Here is a 22,868-nt window from a genome sequence, read left to right as displayed (position 1 = left end):
CCACGTTGCGTTTTGCGCCGTTTCCTGTCGCGGGCACTAGGCCGACCCGCACAAGTGAGGTACCATTTTTCTCGTAGGACTTTGGGGAACGCGGGGTGGGTGGAAATTTGTGGATCCACGCAGATTCCAGAACTTTCCATCACAGAAATGTGGGGAAAATGTGTTTTTTTTTTCAATTTTTTACGTTTGCAAGGGATTCTGGGTAACAGACCATGGTGGGAGGCAGTCAAGTCACCCCATCCTGGATTCCCCTGGGTGTATAGTTTTCAAAAATGTATAGGTTTGCTAGGTTTCCCTAGGTGCCGGCAGGGCTAGGGTTCAAAAACTACAGCTAGACTCTTTGCAAAAAAAGTGTAAATTTTCAGTGTGAAAATGTGGTGTGTTCACCTTAGGTTTTGAGCCACTTCCTGTCGTGGGCACTATGCCTACCCACACAAGTGAGGTACCATTTTTCTCGGGAGACTTAGGGTAGTTCAAATTTGTAAAGCAACTGTTATTACCTGTTGATTTTTGATGCATTTCTCCCTTCCAAATGAAAGACATTGTGTAAAAAAAAAGTCATTTTGAAAAATGACCAATAATTGTCATGCAAATATGAGTATTCCCAATTTCGAAAATGTGCAAATATGCACTGTTTCTGAACTCTGTAATTTGTTCCCATTTCAGAAATACATAGGTGACTTTCATACCGATTTTTCCAAGTATACATTTTCCCACAATAATTGCTATATACCCGGACCAAAAAAAAAATACATTACAAAATGCTGCTCATTTTTCTACTCTGGGTTCGTTGGGCTCTTGATGAACCTACAAGTCCTATATGTCCACACAACCAGGAAGGTCTACCGGATGTAACGGTACATTGCTTTCAAAGAGATGTCATAATTCGAAGAAGTTACAGGTAAAAACGTTGACTCAAGAGGCTGCTTTTTTCAACAAATTTTTAATTTCTCCTATATTTGCCTGTAAATTTCTATAAAGAAACCTTGATGGATCTACGCAAATGACCCCTTGCTGAATTCAGAATTTTGTCTACTTTTCAAAAATGTATAGCTTTCCAGGATCCAGTATTGTTTTGTTACCCTTTTCTACCGTTAACTGGAAGGAGGTTGAAAGCACAAAAAATAGCAAAAATAGGGTATGTCCCAGAAAAATGCCAAAACTGTGTAAAAAATGTTGGTTTTCTAACAAAAGTCTGTCATTCCCTAAAAGCTGGAGAAATTGTGATTTCAGCCCCACAAACCCTTTTTTGATACCATTTGCAGAGAAAAACCCAGAAGCTTTCATTTGCAGCCCGTTTTTCACATTTTTCACAAAAAAAAAAAAAAATTGCTGTATTTTGACTAATTTCTGTGACCCCTCTAGGAGAATCCACAAACCCTGGGTACCTTTAGAATCCCCAAGATGTTGGAAGAAAAGGACGCAAATTTGGCGTGGATACCTAATGTGGTCAAAAAGTTACAGGGGCCTAAGCGCGCACTACCTCAAATAGCCCAAAAAGGGCTTAGCACAGGAGGGGAAAAGGCCTAGCAGCGAAGGGGTTAACAAACTTCCTGTAGTACCCAGTCAAGCCCAAGAAAGCTCGAACTTGAGTCTGGGTGGTTGGAGGGGACCAGTCCTTGATGGATTGTATCTTACTCTCCAGTGGTTGAACTTGGCCTCCACCTACAAGGTGGCCCAAATATACAACCTTACTCTGCCCTATCTGGCACTTAGTAGCCTTGATAGTGAGGCCTGCCCTTTGCAGAGCCTCAAGAGCCTTCTTCAGGTGGATCAGGTGATCCTCCCAGGTGGAGCTAAAGACAGCAATGTCATCAAGATATGCTGCGCAAAAGTCATCCAACCCAGTAAGGACTTGGTTCACCAGCCTTTGGAAGGTGGCAGGTGCATTCTTCAGACCAAAGGGCATCACCACAAACTGGTAGTGCCCACCTGGGGTTGAGAATGCTGTTTTGGCCTTAGACTCCTCAGCTAATCTGATTTGCCAATAGCCAGCTGTTAAGTCAAATGTGCTCAAAAACTTTGCAGAAGCTAGTTTGTCTATGAGCTCATCTGCCCTTGGAATAGGGTGGGCATCTGTCCTGGTGACAGCATTGAGTCCTCTGTAATCCACACAGAACCTCATCTCTCTCTTGCCATCTTTGGTGTGAGGTTTGGGGACCAGAACCACTGGGCTAGCCCAGGGGCTCTCTGAGGGTTCAATGACACCTAATTCCAGCATTTTATGTACCTCAGCCTTTATACAGTCCCTGACGTGGTCAGGTTGTCTGTAAAGTTTGTTCTTTACAGGCAGACTGTCACCAGTGTCCACCACATGGGTACACCAGTCAGTTTGACTAGGTATCAAGGAAAACATATGTGAAAATGATTGTAGAACCTGTCTACCTTCAGTCTGCTGATGGGCAGTGAGGTTGCCTCCAAGGGTCACTCCTTCAACTGAGCCATCTTCAGGGTTCTGAGACAACAGGTCTGGGAGAGGGTCACTCTCTTCCTCCTGTCCCTCATCTGTAGCCATGAGCAAGCCCATGTCTGCCCTGTCAACATATGCTTTAAGCCTGTTAACATGGAGTACCCTGTGGGGACTCCTGGGAGTTCCTAGGTCGACCAAGTAGGTGACCTCTCCCTTCTTTTCCAGGATTGTATGGGGTCCAGACCATTTGTCTTGGAGTGCTGCTGGGGCCACTGGCTCCAACACCCATACCTTCTGTCCTGGCTGAAACTCAACCAAGACAGCCTTTTGGTCATGCCAAGCTTTCTGTAAGGCCTGGCTTGCCTCAAGGTTTTTGGATGCCTTCTCCATATACTCAGCCATCCTGGAGCGGAGACCAAGTACATAGTCCACTATGTCTAGCTTAGGCTTTTTGAGAGGTAACTCCCAGCCTTCCTTCACCAAACACAGTGGGCCTCTCACAGGGTGCCCAAACAACAATTCAAAGGGGCTGTAGCCAACTCCTTTTTGTGGGACCTCTCTGTAAGCAAACAGAAGGCAGGGTAGAAGGATGTCCCATCTTCGCCTGAGCTTTTCAGGTAATCCTTTGATCATACCCTTTAGGGTCTTGTTGAATCTCTCAACAAGCCCATTGCATTGTGGGTGATAAGGGGTGGTGAACTTGTAGTTGACACCACATTCCTTCCACATAGCTGTTAAGTATCCTGACATAAAGTTGGTACCTCTGTCAGATACTACCTCCTTAGGAAACCCCACTCTGGAGAATACTCCCAGCAGGGCCCTGGCCACAACAGGAGCTGTAGTGGTCCTAAGGGGAATTGCCTCTGGATACCTGGTGGCATGATCCACTACCACCAGTATAAATCTGTGCCCAGATGCAGTGGGAGGATCCATGGGACCCACTATGTCTATTCCCACTCTTTCAAAGGGAACCCCCACCACAGGTAGTGGTATCAGGGGGGCCTTTGTTGTGCCACCTGATTTGCCACTGGCTTGGCAGGTAACACAGGAGCGACAAAACTCCTTTGTATCTTCATTCATATGAGGCCAGTGAAAGTGAGGGACAAGTCTGTCCCAGGTCTTGTTCTGGCCTAGGTGTCCTGCTAAAGGAATATCATGGGCCAAGGTAAGAAGGAAGCCCCTAAATTGCAGAGGTATAACCAACCTCCTGGTTGCACCAGGCTTGGGGTCTCTAGCCTCTGAATAAAGGAGCCCTTCATCCCAATACACTTTATGGGTACCTTGAGCATTCCCAGCAGCCTCAGCAGCAGCCAGCTGTCTGAGGGGTTCAAGAGAGGGACAGGATAACTGAGCCTGCCTCAAGTCAGCCCTTGAAGGTCCCCCTGTCCCCAGAAACTCAACCTGGTCAGGTTCAAGCTCTTCAGGGACAGTTCCTTCAGGGTCCTCTAGATCAGCTTCCTGGGAAGGCTGATCATCACTCTGAGGCAGGGGGGAAGGCACAGCCTTGACCCTCCTGTTCTTCTTCTTGGTAGGTGCTTGGTCCATTGTTCCAGGATCCAAGACCTGAGGTTCAGTGAGGCACTTTTTGGCCTGTGACCTGGTCACAGCAAGGACATGTGATGATATACCTAACATCTCTGCATGAGTCCTGTAGAACTCTCTAGGTCATTGCCCAACAAACATTCTACTGGGAGGTCTGCACTAATCACAACCCTTTTGAGGCCAGTTACCCCTCCCCATGAGAAGTTAACAACTGCCACACTATGTGAAGTAGTGGCATTGCTGGCATTGGTCACCAGGTAGTTCTCACCTGGTATGTACTGTCCAGGGTCCACAAAGCCTGGTGTCACCATAGTGACACTGGCACATGTGTCCCTGTAGGCTTGAGCCACTTTGTCATTAATTAAAGGAGTCTGTCTGTACTTGCCCAGGTTACTGGGGCTCACAGTCAGGGACAAATCAATGTCCCCATCACAGATCAAGACTGCCTGTGTCAGGGTTCTGTCTAAGTCAGAATCTCCTTCAGTTCCCATAGTGATTCCCACTACACCCTTTGTCTGGGGACCAACACTGCTAACAGTAGTACTGGGAGCAGGTGCCTTAGGGGCAACAGTGTTGGGGGCTCCACCCTTTTTGCAATCACTAGTCCAGTGAGTTGTATTTTTACAATGATTGCACCAGGGTTTCTTTTGACCTTCTTTCTTCTTTTTGGACTGTTGTTGGGACCCACCCTCCTTAGCAGTAGTTTGGGGCCCTGTTGAAGACTTCTGGTCTTTAGATTTCTGATCTCCACCCTTTTGGTCTGTTTTCTTCTGATCACCCCCTTGGCCCTGGTTCTGGTTCTTTTGCTTAACCCTGGTTCTGACCCATTTGTCTGCCTTCTTTCCCAATTCTTGGGGAGAGGTCAGATCAGAGTCAACCAAGTGTTGATGCAGTTGCTGGTTTTGACAGTTATTTAAAATCTGTTCTCTCATCATCAAATTATACAATCCTGTAAAATCAGATACCTTACTTCCCAGCAACCAACCCTCCAAAGCCTTAGTGGCACATTCAATGTATTCAGACCAGTCCTGAGTCTGTGTCTTTTGGGTGTCTCTGAACATTAACCTGTACTGCTCAGTGGTTAAGCCTAACCCATCAACTAGAACACTCTTCAGGACTCTGTAGTTTCTGACATCCTCTTCTCTAACAGTGAGGAGTCTGTCTCTGCCTCTTCCCTCAAAGGAGAGCCAGAGGATTGCTGCCCACTGGTCTTCAGGAACCTGCTGTACTTTGCAGGCTCTCTCAAGAGCAGTTATCCACTTGTGGATGTCATCCCCACTTTTGTAGGGGGGCACAACCTTAGACAGGTTCCTATTATCAAAGACCCTATCTTTGTCCTTAGGGACAATGCTGCCACCAGTGGGTATAGACCCACTCTCTCTAGGTTGCCTAGCCTTGTTCAGTTTTTCTTCCATCAGGGCTACTTCTAGCTCCTGCTTCCTGATCCTCAGCTGGGCTTCCTGCATTCTGGCCTCATGTTCCCTCCTCTGAGGGGTGGTCATCCTTTTCCTGGAGTGACCTTGAGAGCCTCTAGAGCCATGAGAAGCATTGGAGTCACCTGAGCGATTCCTTTGCCTCCCAAGCCCTGTGTTAAGTCCACTGGGGAGATCCAGTGGGGTGAACCCACTGTCAGTCCCCAATAGCCTTGGTTTAGCTGGGCCAAGTATAACACTTGGCACTGGGCTAGTTCTCCCTTCATCCTCACCACTGTCTGTATCCCCCTCACTTTCCTCCTCTGTAGTATGGTTTTCATCTAAGGGATGGCTATTGGAAAGGGGTACCTCAGTGGCATCTTCAGAAGGGGGGCCTCCTGTTCCTGTCCCTAAGGGGGCTAACTGGGAAGCTCTCTTGAGCTCTCTCTGATTCTCATCATCTTGCAAGAGTGCTCTGAGCACAGCAGAGGTAGGGTTCTTGGGCTGTTTAAGGCCTCTAAGAGTTGCCAACTGCCTGAGCTCATTCTGATTAAGGGTAGCAAAGATGGATGGTGCCCTCGGGGGGTCACTCTCAACAGAGATGGGTACAGTGGACCCCTCTGCCCCAGCCATTGCTCTTAAGTGTGGGTGGATGTGTTGCAATCTACCTACACTTGGGTTTACCTACTAAACCTATCTAGTAGTTGTAGTCAGGGTGTGCTACTCCCTTTGCTCTACAACAACTAAGTTCAGTAGAACTTAAGTATATCTAATCTTGTTTTATATGTACCTACAGGTACCTATGTGATCTTTCAATTGGTAACCAAGAGATTACAATGGTAAAACACAGCAAGCTCAAATCCAACCGCTGCTCACCAATGTGAGAAGTTGGCCTGGTATATGCTGTTCACTAGTTCTAGTGACCACCTTGTACCATGCCAAGCAACCCTTATGGTGTGGTTGTAAGTCAACCTTTTTGGACTAGCTGCCCTAGTGGTATCGTAGGCTAAGCAGTCTTTGAGGCTAAACTCGTGATGCGTGTTAAGCAAGCTGTTTTACCAATAGTAACCCCCTTTTATACCAATGAAAGGACACCACACAGATATATATTCAAAATATATATGTATTTATTTCTCAAAGTAACTCCTAGTCTCTTTATGAGCACAGGAGCACAAATCGTCAAACAAGATTATCACAGAATACACAGAAGTTGCACTTTATATGGATAGGCCCTGGTGGCCACTCAAACCATATACTAAAATAGTGGTATAAGTACCACGAACAGAAAGGGGAAAAGGCCTAGGGCCTCTAGAATCGCTGGGCCTACAAGGAGCTAACGTCAGTTAGTGACCAGGAGGTCCACGGGTGGCGTGTGCAGAGCAAATAGTCACACGCGTGCTCCCATAGGTTTCAATGGGTGCGTAAAAAGTACAAAGTTACTGCAAAAGGAATCTTCCGGATGACCTAGGAACTTAAGATTTGGAACACAGGCACTAGAGATGTAATACTACACTTGGGCACAGGAGTGCCAGCTTTACCTCACCCACAGGAAGCGGGTGCATAGGCCTCGAAGTGCGTCGGGTTTCTTCTATCTGTTCCGTGGGGCCTGTAGACAAAAGTGCTGCAGGCGGTCGGTCGGGAAGAGATGCAGTGGATCCAAGGGTGGATCGGAGATGTTGAGGACCTGTAAGCAGAGGGGACAGTGTTCACAGTCACTAGCCAGTGACCAGCGTGGCACCAGGTGGGTACCAGGCGATGTCGGGTGCAAACAGGAAGAAAGGTGTAGCTTGTCTCTGCAGCCACGTGGTCCCTGAAGGTCGACGACGTCCAGGAGTCGAGTCACGAGCTGTCCCACGCAGGCTCTCGCTGTCGGCGGTGTCGGCGACTTGATCGAAGCAAACAAGCCTTGGCAAAAGCAATTGTTGTAGGCAAGGAGATAAGCTGATGGCTCTGACCAGCAAGGTCAGAGGAACTGCTCCTTTGGAGGGGAGCAAGGGCCAGTCTGGAGCAACCAGACCAGCGGTGTTTTTCGTAGATTTCGTCGCCAAGATGGCCACTAGCCAGCGGGCCAGCAACCGGTTAGGCGCGTCGAGTGGCAAAATGCAGAAGGGCCCCACGCAGATCGTGGAGATGCTGGAGGGCTCACCTTTGGTGCAGATGCTGCTCGATGGTTGGGCTTCTCAGGACCCAAAGCACAACTTGGAGGGAGCCTCGGTCGTTGCACTGGTCAGCTTGTCGTAGTCGTTTCAAGATGGCTGGCTCCACGTGTCTCGGTGCCTCCACGGGTCTCCTCTTTGCAGGGACTGTGGATCGGGCGGTGAGAGGTCTGGAGGTCCAGGTCTTGTCAGTCTCTGGGCTCGGGCTCCGGCGGGAGGCGGCGGCAAAGCAGACGTTGATTCGCTGGATGGTGCTTGCGTTAGCAAGGTGGTCACTCCCTGACCACAGGGGAGATTGGCTTCAGTCCTCTGTGCAGCAGAGCGTCGAAGTTCCCGTCTTCTTCTTAGTTTTAAGTTGATTCCAGGATGTCTGAAGTCTTAGGACACAGCCCCTACCTTTATTCGGATTCTAGGGGCCGGACTACCTGCTAGGTCCCTCCCTATGGGTGGGACCAGGAAGGGGGGTGGTTACACCCCCAATCCTTTGTCCAGCTCGCCCCAGGCCCGGGACTGGTGTGCCCCAGGACCGGTTTGAACTGGCATATGCACCGAGGCTCCTTGTGAGCCACAGGCATATCTGGTTTCTTTCAAGCCCTACCTGACCAATACACAAAATCCTGTCTGGGGTGGTGCACGCACCTCCCCTGGCAGGAAACCCTTTGTCCACACCTCCCAAGCTGGAAGGACTCCCAGCAGCAGGAGGGCAGACTTGTGTCTGTGGTGGCAGCATCCATTTTGTGGAGCTGAGGCTATGTCTGATTTTACCCGGGTTTCAGGTACTGTACATGTCGTGTCCCTCTAGAAGGGTGGAATGCTAACCCCGTCGCCAGAATTGGCGAGGGGTTAGTATTCCAATTCGTATGACACCTTACTCGACATGTTTTGATAAAGCCAAACCAAAGATAGCATTTAACCGCGAGGTTCATAATGCACTTAAGAGTATATGGTATGACGATATCTGGAAACAGTAGAAGGAAGTTGTTCCGACCACTGCAGACAGGCTCAGCTCATGCCAGAGCACCATCTCACATGGAACCAAGCACTCTGCCTTCAGGATTGTTAAGGCCTGCCATAGGAGTGACTTATAGGTTACCAGGTGTTACATTTAAGGTTAGGTATAGGTATACTACACCTAAGTAAGAGGTGATTACACCAACTTACCCCAGCTGAGTGATCAGCCAGTTGTGTCAAATTGTTAGGCCAAGCCTGGGGTGGCATAATACATGCTGCAGCCCTTGGCAGGCCTTGGGTACACCAATGCCCTGAGTACCTAGTGTACACTGGTACAGGGGCTGACAGGGTGATCCACTTCCAATTGGTTATGCACCTAGGGTGCATAGTTTTAATTTAGTAGAGAGAACAGCAGGCTGGGGGTCTGATTGGCAGGCCCACAGCCTCAATATGTCAAAAACCAGTGAAGCAAAAAGCAAAAATTTGGGGTGACCATAGGATAGCAGACCCTACTCTCCTACAACCATGTAGTCCCTCTATCTTTGAGATTGGCTTAGGACAAGAGGCTAAGGGGTCTCTCCTGTCGGTCCTTGAACCCAGTTACTACAAAAAGACTAAGTTCAAGGTTATCGCAGCTATGCACTCTGGAGGAAGGTACGGCGGAAATGGTTGATCCCCAAAATTAACTTTTATACACCTTTGGCTACCGCCAGGCTGCTACCCTCAATTTTTCAAGACTCGGTTACAATTAGGTGGAGATCCCACGGTATTCTTATATTGGGGGACCTACTTTATGAGGGCAATATGGCCTCTTTTGCATTTTTAAAAGACAAGTATGGATTGGATTCACATGATTTCTTTAAGTACCTGCAGTTACGCAGCTATATAGGCCATCTTTTCAATAATACCCCTATCGCACTTACTAAAAATACACTTATGGATCTGATTTTAAGGAAGGCTCGAATAGGGGCCCTTTACCAAAATTTATTATCAGGCCTTCCCGACGATCTCTCTTCTCAGAATGTGAAATTAGAAGTCTAGTTCGGTAAGGTTGGTATAGATATTACTCATGCATTGGGTCTTTCTAATGCTGTACTGATTTCCGGGAGCTTACGTTCCCAAAGCTACATGGCTTTGTTCGATTTGTATTTTACCCACGCCAAAATTTCAAAATGGGAAGGCAGTGGTGTTCAGGGTTGTCCAAGATGTGGCCTGTCGGCAGCCAATAATGTACACATGTTTTTTTCTTGTGTCAAATTATTTACATTTCTCCAAGATATCCAATTGTTTATTAATAGCTCCCTTAACATTCAGGTGGCATTTTCTCCTGAGTTGGTAATAACTCGGTGTGAAACTGACTCATGCTTAGACAGACCCTTTTCCAAGTCTGCCCTTCTTTGTATTGCAATGTCTCTAATTTGTTTGTGTATAACCTCCGATTGGATTAACCCGTTACCTCCAACCTTTCTGAATTGGAGAGCAAGAATTCTCACTTTCCATAATTTGGAATCAGCTGTGTTTTTAAGAAGTGGTCGGAGGAGGCGTGAGAGGGGGCTGAAGATATGGGCGCCTTTTACAGATTGGCTGAACATCTAACAAACCATTTTTTTTTTCCCTCACTGTTTTTCTCCCCCTCACAAGGTTTCCCCTACCGCGTCTGACTTATCTAATTCTGCCGTTGTAGATTAATCTGCATAGTCTACTCATTTTCTGTACTGATTGCCATAATTGTTTAATTACTTGCCTTGTTATGTTCTCATCAAGCTGTAATAAAAAATAAAAAAATAAAATAAAAAAAAGTGTAAGTGGTGCTAGGTGCAGCCCTTTCCCCGTTTTCCTGCCAGGGTGGTCCATCCTGTCCACACCTACGCACCCTTTGTGGTACTAACTGGAAGCAATACACAAACTCCAGCAGCAGAGCCATTCACAGTCATGTGACCCAGGACACTGGAAGAAGACACAAATGGTTGGGACAAGTAAATACCAACTTTCTAAAAGTGACATTTTCCGGATTGTGACTCAAAATCCGACTTTATCATTACTTTTTAAAACACTGTCCTATGAATCTGTAGGACCTACCTTAGGGGTGACTTATAAGTATTAAAAAGGAAAGTGTAGGCCTAGCAAAAGGTTTAATTTGCCAAGTCGAGATGGCAGCTTAAAACTGCAATACAGGCCGCAGTGGTAGGCATTATACTGGTTTTCAAAGGTTACTTTAGTGAGTGGCACAATGAGCGCTGCATGCCCACTCGAATCATTTCATTTAAAGGCCCTGGGTTCATATAGTACTATTTACTAGGGAGTTTCAAGCAAATTAAGTATGCCACTTGGGTATAGTACAATTGTACCATGTTTTAAGTAGAGAGCAAAAGCACTTTAGCACTTGATAACAGTGGTAAAGTGCACACAGTCCTAAAATCTACTAAAATGAATTCAGCAAAACAGGAGGGATGAAGGCAAAAGGTTTGGGTAATACCTCACAAAGGATGTCAGCTCTAACAATGTTTTTTGGGTGGAGTTTTTATATAGCTCAAACTTGACATGAAGTTATCAGGTATCAGAGCGCTTTACATGTTGTGTTACATAAGGACACATTTATTTATGTTCTGCACAGGGAGATTAAGTGATTTGCCCATAATCACAAAATGTTGAGCATCATTGCCGAAACTCGAACCAGGTTCCCTAGATTTGAGGTCGACCGCCCTAGCTGTTAGACCACATCCTTCTCCACTTTCAATGTTGATGGCCATCATCATTGTTTATTTCCTGGGAACCCCTGATAAATGTTTGCCATATAGATGGGAATGTAGTGCTCTTGTACTTTCCTAGTTTTGAAACTAGAGCTCTGTACTTGGTGCTGAGGCTGTTCTGCTACCCCATAGTGTGGTACTGGTGGGCATGATGGTGACACTGTCTAATTGCTCCAAGTCCTGGCTTTACTTTTCATGTCTTATCACATTTCACAATACAGTTGGATTATTCATAGTTCACTGGCTCCCTTGTGACTTCCATCCTCTAACCATGAGCCTGCAGGATGATTTTGTTCCACTGCCGCCAGATGTCTCTTAGCTCATTCACACACTAAGGGCCATATGTATGAAGCAGTTTTGCAATCTCATACACTGCGAATCGCAAAAAAAACAGTATATGCGATTGCAAAACAAAGCTTTGCTATGTAAGAGACACATTCTCTATGCAAAATTGCTAATCGCAAATTCTGCGATTAGCAAATTTGCGTTTAATAAGCCTTAGCTATTTATTTGCAAATTTGCAAGTTTTGACTCAACAATAGCGAATTTCGCAATTGCTGAGCTCGCAACTTGCGAAATCGCAGAACTGAATGGATGAAATTATCGCTAATTGCGATTTTCCGAAATTTGCATTTTTGAGAATTGCAATTACCACCAAGTCTGAGCAGGTGGTAACCAGGTGCAACTATTTAAGGAGGCCCAAAATGCAACAGATCTTTTCAACAATGGCTGGGCTGTATGTGATAGCCAGGAGGCTGCGACTCAGAGCTGCTGCACAGAGAAGGAGACGCCAGGAAAGGATCTTTCATGCGCGTATAACCCTGTTCCAGCGTACTGAGGAGGAGATCCATACAAACTACAGGCTGAATGAGGAGAGCATCCTGGATTTAATAGCGAAGCTCAAACCTATACTTGAACATCCCACACGCAGGACACACACCATCCCCACCCATATCCAAGTTCTGTGCTCACTGCACCTCTAGGCATCAGGTAGCTTCCAGGGGGTGATAGCCACAGCAGGAGGGGTCTCACAGAGTGCATTGTCCCGCTTTTTCCACGCGTCCCTTGATGCCATTGTACAGAGGCTGCATCACCACATCCAGTTCCCCAGCACACCACAGGCACTAGACCAGACCAAGCAGGAGTTCTATCAAATTGCACAGTTTCCCCACGTCATTGGATGCATAGATGGGACACATGTCGCCATATCCCCCCCCCTCCCAGAACGAGTATGTGTTCAGGAATCGTAAATCCTACCATTCCCTGAACATACAGGTGGTGTGTAATGCCAAGCACATTATCACAGACAATGTCGCAAAATACCCAGGCAGCGCACACAACGCTTTCATCTTCAGTCACAGTGGGATACACCATCGACTCACAAGTGGGGAGTTTGGTGAGGGATACCTACTAGGTAATAGCATTTGTACAAAGGACACACTAGTAAAGGACAGCATTGGCAGGACAGTGTTTAACCATATTCCTCCCGCCCACCAGGTGACAGTGCGTATACGGTCCGTGATTTTATACTGACTCCTTACCTGAATCCTGCCAACGCTGGGGAGCGGAGGTACAACAGTGCCCACATAGCAACCAGATGTACCATTGAGCGGACCTTCGGGATTCTCAAGAGCAGATTCAGATGCCTACATAAGAGTGGAGGGGCACTACAATACAGCCCCCAGACCTGTTGCAAGATAGTGGTTGCATGTGCCATGCTGCACAACATTGCCACCAGGAAAGGCACAACAGTGGAGCTCAGTGAATCGGATTCATCCAATGAGGAGGGACCTGCGCCAGGACGCATACCAGCCGGTGTAATTGGTGCAGCGGCTGGGCGCCAGATGAGATCACACAGAACTATTTCTAGGTAAGAAAATATGACACAATGCTAACTATCAATTACGAAAATGTGTTTTATTTCCTTTACTACAGGATTAATATCTGCACACAGCCTGTGTAACACACAATGTATTGTTCAATGCCCAGCACATGCTAGGATCACAGTGTGCATTAACAATCTGGAGCAAGTGTCCATGTACACTGGGTTGATGCACCCTTCTCCCTGTCCAAGTCTGAGCACCTCAAATGCGGCGCTGTCGGCCTGTAGCTCCTGACTGTGGGTGCACAGTGCCCTCCTCACCTATCCCAGAAGCCATTTTGTGACGCACACTACGGCACCTATCCAGGGGGGCAGGGGGTAATGGTGCTCCTGCCAGATTGGGCGTCCTCGTCTGTCGGAGTGAGGACTCCTGGGCCAGTAGTGCGTGCTGCCCGCAGCTCATCCACAGCACATGTCACCTGTACCAGGCCCCTTCCACGTCCTGGCTGTTGTGTGCCACCTCACGCTGCATACTGATGCTGCGCCTTGACAGCACATTGGTTGCTGAGGAAAGGCGGTTGACCGCCCTGGTGTAGAGGTCTAGGCGCTGCATCTCCCTGCACCTGGCAGCACGATCCGCCCTCAGTTCAGCACAGAGTGCCTCCAGGGCACCCGTCATGCCCATGAAGCCAACACTGATTTGCCGCTGTATTGACCTGATGTTTTTGGCCTGCAGGCGCTGGACTTCCAATATGTGCACCTCCTGCCCTCTGAAGACTGTGTCCTCTCCTGGTACTGCTGCACTGGTGGATGCACGTGCCCTGCACCTGGATGGGATTGGCGGGATAGGATCAGCAAGTGCTCGATGACGGTGTTGTGGCTCTGGCTGTTCCGTGACTGGTTGGACATCGCCATCGGAGTCCTGGGCTTCCTCCTCCAGCGGGGGCAATGGTGGCACTGCATTCCGCCTCCTGCATTTTGGGGGGATGACTGGGCTGCCCTCCTCCTCCATTCCCTCCTCCTCCTCTTGCCCTATTTCCTCTGGGTTAGGGAATGCATCCTCTCCTCCACTGACTGTTCCCTGTGTTTCTGATGGTGCTGTGGACGTAAATGCACACATTAATTTTCTGTCCTAACTTGCATCTGTCATGCATTAAAATTCACTGTTTGAAGTTACATAGGTCCTGTCTGTCTGTCTGTGTTTTGTCTTTCCTGATGCGCACATGCTGTTTGGGACTGGCTGGATGTCAATGCTCCACTGTTATGTGCATGTGACTACATCACCCATAATGCATTGATGTGTGTGCTTGTGTACCTGCACTGGACTTTTAGTTTTGTGGTGCCCCTGGGACTCTCCTGGGTATGTGGGGGAAGTAGGGGGTATCAGAGGTGTGATGGCATGCTTCTTACCTTGTCTTGGTTCCAGGGGGTCGGAGCTGTCAAGGTCTGACAAGCCCATTACACTCTCCAGAAGCAGGGTCCCCTCAACCATTTCCTCGAGTGGTGTTGAGGCGGTGGCAGTAGAGGTCCCACCACCGGTCTTCTTCCCCTGCTCCAACCTGGCAGCGACCTTCTTGGAGCGCTGGCGCATGTCGTACCAGCGCTTCCTGAGGTCTTCCAAGCTTCTGTGGGTGATGCCAATTGCCTTTACTTTACGCTGGATATCAGCTCAAATCCTCCTCTTGCGTGTTTCAGGAACACCAGGGACTTCTTTCCCAAAGAGGTGCTTGTGACTAACGACCATTTCCTGTATCAGGACCTCCAGCTCACTTTCAGAAAACTTTTGTTTTCTTTTCCTGCGTGTTTCTCCCTGCTGCTGATTGTCCATTCTGGCCATGTCTCCAAGCTCTGCCATTGTTTGTTGCACTGCAGTGATCCCTCACCTCCACTCCTACTCTCTCACTGTGCTTCTGAGACTCAGGTGCAGCATGGGTAGTCACACTTCCTGGTTCTGATGTCATCATGCTGCACCTGAGTTCTCTAAATTGCGATTTTTGTGGTATAAGGAATCGCTATTTCACATATCGCAATGGAAATAGCGATTTTTTCTGAATCGTACATTTTTTGCGATTTTTTTATCTACATACCGTTTCGCGATTCTCAATTTGCGATTCGCGAAAAATCGCATTTTGGGAATAGCAAAAAGGGAGTTTGATACATATGGCCCATAGAGCCTTATTTTTTCCATGGTTTGCCACACATTATTATTACCTGTAGAATATTAAAAACACAAAATTGAGATGCTTGCTATATTATCTCTCTGTTTGTCTTTCTTTATCTCCCCCTCTGTCTGTCTCTCTCTCTCTCTCTCTCTCTCTCGCTCTCGCTCTCTCTCTTCTCTAATTTAACCAAATTACTTAAATACATTTCCACATAACAACTCTGGAAGCAATTTTCATTTTATGCCCTTCCCTCAACGGGTGACCTCAGTGTGTTCGATCATTTCTCCGAAGTGCCACCCAAGCATACCTTTTGACAGGGCTATTACGGATAGCAAATGTACAGATAACTGTATCTAGAAGAGAACACTTGAAAGACATTTTGCATGTTCCTAAAACATTGATTGCTAGCCAGGAGCAACAGGGGTACAGAACAGGTTAGGTGCAATGTACAACAGGGACTTCAGAATGTGTACCGAGAATTTGAAGGAGGAAGTTTCAATGGAGCACCCAAATTAGGGATTAACGCTCCTTCTGAACATTGCTTCACAAAATATAGAACTCCAGGAGATGGTGGACAGGAGGTAGAGCACTCTTTGTGGAAGTGTCAAGATGAGTACCATTGAATTGGGTAACAATAAACATCTGCTTTTCAGCGCCAAAATACCTACGGGTGTGCTTTACAAATAAACATGTTATGTTTTCATGTTACCGTGTAACATGCTGCCTTCAGCACAGAAGCCAATTATTTACCATTCTTCAAAAGCTTGTCGTCCTATGTATCCTTTTGCATTGTAATATAGTTGGTATGTATCCTTTGGGCCAGAACAAATTAGCATAATGTAACATAACTGAAGTTGCATGAAAGCAATGCCTCATGTTCAAGAGCCAATACATAATGGATCGTGCGTTGGACACATGGTAAAGACAGTACAATAATAGTTGAATTTAAAGCATGCATTTGTAAAACAATTGTAACCACCCAAGCATGTAATTTCTTTGATGAAAAAATTCCTGTATGTGTCTTTTAGGTGTGAGAGGTTCAACTATTCTTCAAAAAGCTGAGGTTGAAATTGTTAACCAAACAATATGTCTTTCTACATATGGAATTATAACACCGAGGATGGTTTGTGCAGGAGTAATGTCTGGAAAAAGAGATGCTTGCAAAGTAAGTGAAGCATGCTAATTACCCACTCAACACAACCTGCCTGTGAAATACAGTGATGTGCTCTCCTTATCACTCAAATCATCTCCATTGCTCTTTCGCCCACTAAAGTACTTGCTTATATGGGTTCTATAATGTACATGACACAAAGATCTTTAAGAATCTCTTTGAGTTTCCCTCTATACAGTAGGGGACCATTCCTCACCAGATGCATTACAGAAAGAGCCCCATCCTTTAACACTATCTGATGCTCCAGATTTCTATACTTTCACAATTCGTTAATAAAAATATTACTGAACTGATCACATTGACAGATTGATCAGCCCTGGGATCTAGTCTTATCTCCATCTCCTCTTGGTGTGGCAAGCACAAGAGGGGGTCCCTTTGTTCTGCAATATAAATCTTACCATTGGCCCTAAGTCCCCTGAAGACTACGTCAAATCTTCCTGATGGCAATGGCTTCTACATTCTAGGGGCCTGTAATTCCCTCTACAAATTTCTCTTTGTTCATTACTTTTTGTTATGTTGATGACAGTGTAGTGTTTGCTCTGAGCCAGCCCCTAATCACCCATGATCTTTTTGCTATTGTCCACATAAAAGTCTGTCAGCATTGCTGAGGAAACCTGTAAAGTGATGTGTTTCAATGTAGTCACTTAGTGCATCTTTCACAAAGTTCTAGGGGATGCAAAAGGGTGAAGGCCACAGTGGAATGCAATATGTTCCAAGGATAGTGGATAGCCACTTTAGCTTGTTGGAAATGGAAAGTGTCATCATATTGTGCAGTACAATCATGGTTCTCCATCTAAGAAAATAATCTGAATCCCTTTCGATTAAAGTAGCTCATTAGATGAGGAGGAAGGATCAAGGGAAATAAATCCATTGCTCAAACCCTCTTCATCGCGTGTGATGAGCCTAAGAAAATACTAGAGGCTGAACTGGGTTTGAGGTGAGTAGACTATTCATGAGTAGGCGAGGTCACAAAGGACCAATGGGGGAAAGGTGTGGAGCCATGGTGAAAACCATCCTAACTACTCACTACCTACTAATACAGTCCCAGGTTCCACCTTGCATTCCAACATTCTTAACACTACACATTCCATGTGGCATTCCATCATACTTCAACCAGTGCAAAACCAATCACCACAGGTTAGTAGTTTAGATGATGCAGATTTTCCAGCTTGCACAGGAACAGGAAAATGAGGATATAAAAGGCATGATATACGTTTTGGAGAGACAAGCAAGCAGATTTACTAAGATTTTGCACAATGCAGAGCACCATCCAAAGTCTCTGTATTGGGTCAAATGATGAGAGAAAGTAAATAGTAAGATATAGTGTTGTTTTCCTCTCCCCTAGTGCTGGCACACTTTAGGGTTTCATGCGCCAATGCACACACGCTTGTGCCATAATGCAATAGTGTGTGTGTGAATCCTGTCAAACATTTGTCTTGTATTAGAAGGAGACTCTATCAGTACAAAAACGTTACTTTAATACTTTTACCACTATGTACATGTTCTATCCAGTGCAATGCACATGCAAATTGAACAAATGTGGACGCTTTTAAAAGTTGCTGTACTGTTAAGCCTCGATGAGGTATAATATTTTGGCGCAAGACTTTGTCGACAAATGTTAGTAGACAAGTGTTTGCATCAAAACCCATGAGGTGTTGCATGAGATGCCCATATGCCACCCATGGTAGTCCCCTTGATGTAAAGTAGTGCAAAGTAGTGCATAGTGCTACATTGTACAGAATTAAGGTTTTGTTTATTAAATCACCTGGATTATGGATAGTGAATTAATTACTGATATTATTTTTATTGGGAATGTAACTGCAAATGAGATGAAGTTCCTCTCTGTGCCATGGCAAAGATTAGTGAGGCAATTTGATGTTATATTTATCTTTTTATTGAGAGATTGAGCTTTAGCATGAAATATTATATCTTTGAAACATTCTATTTTTGTGAGCTGGTAAGAAGCCATGTGTGTGTTGTCTCTTGGATATTTTTCAAGTTCTCAAACATGTTTTTTTCTGATGTTTGAGATGTTTGAGAACATTTCAGGGAAAGAGATGCAGGGTTTTGATAATGTCCAGAGAGGTTTTGTGGTTTAGTTCTGAATGTGATTGCTTGCTGGACAAACCATTAAATCTGATCATGTCAGAATGATTTATAATTCAGATTACATGGCCTTCATGACTAAAATATTATGCTGCTTGAGTGATATTGACTGTGTATTAAAAAGCCATGAAAGTGGTTATGTGATTGAATTACCCTAAAATGGAGGAAAGCAGACAGAGTTAAGAGAATGATATAAACTCAGATGGTCTTGTCATGAGTAAATCTAAATATTATGAGCAAGAGTACAAAGGAAGAGAAAGAACGTGAATGAGTCAGGGCACATTTCCTCTGTCTGCAAATGAAAGCAATATCTCTTCTCTTTTCTTGGGTCTGTCTTAGTGTACCATTAAATAGACAGGAGGGACTAAGATGGTAAAAGAAAATTAAGAGGTGGGGCGAACCATTTTTCAGTGAGAAGATGAGGTCATGTTTTATTACTATTTCTGGAGTATCACAGGTGTGCGCTTGGGCAGAAAAGATGTTTATTGTGCATCAATGTAGTTCTATAAAATGTCATGCTGGTATAGGTGAGGAGGTGATTTCAGGTATTTCAAAGAGAACCTCTTGACGATTCCCTTGTTATTTTTCACCACTATGAAAATAAGAAAATGATTAACGAGGCACATACTTGATGAGAATGATTAAGAGGCATGGGGTTACTTGTGGCCTTTTTGTAATGAGGCATACAAGCTCACAAGCAGACTGGACCTGAGCCTCAAACTGTGGACATATGAATCTGAAAAATGCAACAATAGGCCCATCGGTTCCAAGTGGTGAATATGGAATTTAATGAAGATCTAGGCAGAGATGTGGGCTGGAGGCCCATGAGAATAGAATTCTCATCTGCTTTCAAAACTTGAGATACTTCTTTTCTCCAATAACTCAGTCAGCATAAAAAGAAGATGTCAAGCAAGAAGCCTTAATTTCCCATTGTCCATCACTAGATTTCCCATCATCCATATGCATAGGAAGTGACATCACTGGTTTTCCCCAAAAAAGTCTTTGAAAGAAGAAGCCAAAAAAGATGACTTCATTTCCCCTTGCCCAACTGCACAGGGAGTGATTTCACTGGATCACCCATCATCTTTTTGAACAGGAAGGGACATCACTGGATTTCCCAACATCCATTTGCACAGGAAGTGACATCACTGGTTTCCTGGCAAAACTGTCCCACCATCAATCTGCACAAGAAGTGACCACCGGATTTCCCATCATCTATCAGCATACTAAGTGGTATCACTGGTTTCCCTTCCATGGTACCCTGTGCTCCTCCCACCTCCCAGACCCTTTTTTATGATGACTGTAGCATGGATGCAACGCTGGTGGGCCAAAGGCAAGCTTTTCTGTGCCCGTCCAAACCTGGGCTATGCCCAGGACCAGGAACCCTGGTTCCTCCTCTACCCACCTCTACACTACTGCGTACCTCCGTGCTCTTATTCCTGGCTGCCGCTCTGCTGCCACATCACACCACAAAACACAGAGGAAACATTCACATGCACCTCCTGCACGTTCTCATGCACTCTCTCACATCCTACATCCATCACTCCTGCACCAACAGCACACATTACCCTACTCACTCACCTCACACAAACCAGCCATGTGCTCATGCTCACACAGACCAAACACCACCCAAACAACATTCACTCACTTGCACAGGAGATATATGACCTACTACACAACCATACTCCAGACCTGCTCTTCCTCAGGTACACATGGCTAAACCCAATCTCTGCACCTTATGATGCTTCAGCCATTCCCACCAGGTGCAAGATCGCCAGGCAAGACCTTCAGCACAAGGCAGGAGTTGGAGTCATCATCATATTCAAAGATACCATCAGCTGAACCACCTACACAGACACCCCTCCCTACAGGCTGGATAGAATACCTTACATTCGAAATAGGCATCACGGACAACTTCTCCCTGGAGAACCCTCCTATACAGACCACCAGGATCCTTCAGAAATGTTGCCAGTGACATCACAGACTTCATGGCGCCCCTCATCGTCAGCACCTTCATCCTCCTTGGAGACCTTAACAATCATCTGGAAAACCACACTGTCCCAAACTCTACGGCCCTTCTTTAAAACCTCTGAAACCTTGGCCTCCCTCAGGACTTTACGAAACCCACTCACACTGCTGCTAATCTATTGGACCCAATTTTCTCCTCAAATAGTTACGTGACAGTCCACAATCTAGCAACTATGGCCTGTACAGACCATGTCCTCGTCAGTTTCAGCATACCCATCCCATACCACCACGGACCTACCACCATTGAAACTACCTTCCACAGCTGGAAAAAATCTCAGAAGAAGAGTTAGCTTCGGCCATTTCCATGGACTGTCCCATGCACAGCAGCAACTAGCCCAAAGTTATCAAGAACCTCAACAGCTGGATTACTGCCTGTGCTAACACCCCACCTCTCCTCAAGTGAAACCAAACAGCAGGAGCCTGACCACAGGCCAGCTGATACACAGCAGAAGTGAGGCTGATGAAACACCACAGCAGGCAACTAGAGGGCAAATGAAAAACAAAACAAGACACTGCAGATAAATACATCATCGCATCAACGCCAGCAGTAACATCAGCAAGTAAATCTTGGCCATCATTAAAGATGTCACAGCACTTCTTGATGACTCCAGCAACATCACCCCCTCAGAAGACCTTTACAACAAACTCTCAGAATTCTTTTGTAACAAAATCATCACTATATACAGCAACTCCGACCCTTATATGGATCCCTTCGCAATTCAACTTCCCATCACGTAAGATGAACAAACCCTGACCTTGTGGCCTGCCATCACCACCATTGAAATTGCTGCTACCGTGAAGACCATCCACTTGAGGGCTCCCTCTGAACTTTCCACCCACCATGCCTTCACTAAAGAATTCCTACCGATCAGCGAAGCACTTGCACCCATACTCAACGCCTCCTTCAACTTAGCCACATTTCCGGACACTTGCAAACATTCCACCATCATGCCCCTGCTAAAGAAACCATTCGCTGACCAAGCCATGCTTCCCAGCCACAAACTCATCTACCTCCTACCATATCCAACAAAGCTCTTAGAGAAACGAATCAGCCGATGTCTCATCGACCAGCTTAAGACACACAATTGATGGACGGAATGCAGAACAAATCAAAACATTCTCCCCCAGACAAGAGATCTGGGTAAAATCCATCATTCTTTTGCTCACCATGCCACCCCAGTTTAGACCTGGCCATATGCAAATCAGTCTTGACCCTGTGCCTCATGGGAACAGTCCAGCCCGAACTGCCAAGCTATGCCCGGAAACAAGCATCCTAGGACCGGTTTCGGGGTTTCACCCCTCTTCAGCCAGGATAGCTTGATTCCAGTGGCAAAGTGAGACCGGGACCTACGTCTAGGCATACCCGGCGCACTTAGGGCGAGAAAGCAAAAGACACCCAATTGATGGACGGAATGCAGAACAAATCAAAACATTCTCCCCCAGTCATCGACCAGCTTAGCAATCACCAGCTCCTCGATGCCATGCAGTTCAGATTCGAGCGGTATTTGGACAAAAGATTGAGTTGTAAGAGAAATATCGAAAAAAATATTGTGATACAAAAATGTGATGTAGAAAAATCGTTGTCAAGATTATTGTTTTTTTCAGGAAATTAATATAGTTGTTAAGAATATTGTTGTTAATAAAATTTTCAATAATATAGTTGTAAAAAATATAGTTTTTTATTCATCTTGATGTGCTTTTATTCATATATTAATTTTATGTTATTGTTTGTATAATTGTTAATAATATTTTGAAATGTAGTTTGTAAAATTAAGTAATTTTTTATTTAATTGCTAATTGTAATTTATAGTGTTGCAAGAGGTTGCTTGTTTTGTAGGGGTATAGATTTGGAAGTTAATTAAGCAATAAATAATTAACAATTAATTATTAATTTATAACTATTAATTAAATTGAATAGTAATTATGGAAATTGAGTAAAATTATCTTTTTGTGTTATACTTTATGTGCGAGCTGCTTGGTTTGCAAGGGTATAGTGTGAGTAGTTAATTAATCCATAATTAATAAAACAAAAATTATTAATTAATTACTAATTATTTAATTGATCATTAATTATGTAAATTGTGTAACAATTATATTTTTTGTTATATTTTGGGTGTGAGCTTTTTGAGTTTATAGGGAGATAGGGTGGGAAGTTAAGTAATAATTAATTAACAATTTGTTATTTATTTATTATTATTTTTAATTCATAACTAATTATGTGCATTAGCTAATACCGATTTATTTTAGTTACCTTTTAGTTGTGTCTTGCAAAGTTTGTAGGGGTGTAGGGTGGGACGTTGATTAATTAATAATTAACAAATGATTATTAGTTGTTAATTAAGTAGCTAATTGATTATC

At 45.2% G+C, this 22,868-nt stretch overlaps 1 protein-coding gene across 1 annotated transcript in view; it reads left to right on the top strand.

The window, feature by feature from the left end:
- TMPRSS7 (transmembrane serine protease 7) overlaps window positions 1–22,868 on the top strand; it is a 559,080-nt gene that overhangs the window by 454,566 nt on the left and 81,646 nt on the right. Inside the window, exon 17 of the mRNA XM_085623815.1 lies at window positions 16,234–16,370. Within this exon, the coding sequence (XP_085479941.1) occupies window positions 16,234–16,370 (137 nt within the window). The remainder of the gene's footprint in view (window positions 1–16,233; window positions 16,371–22,868) is intronic.

The sequence above is a fragment of the Triturus cristatus genome, chromosome 8, assembly GCF_964204655.1.
Source record: "Triturus cristatus chromosome 8, aTriCri1.1, whole genome shotgun sequence".
Lineage (NCBI taxonomy): Eukaryota > Metazoa > Chordata > Amphibia > Caudata > Salamandridae > Triturus > Triturus cristatus.
The sequence above is the reverse complement of the archived record's forward strand: the minus strand, read 5'-3'. Positions and strand labels throughout refer to the sequence as shown.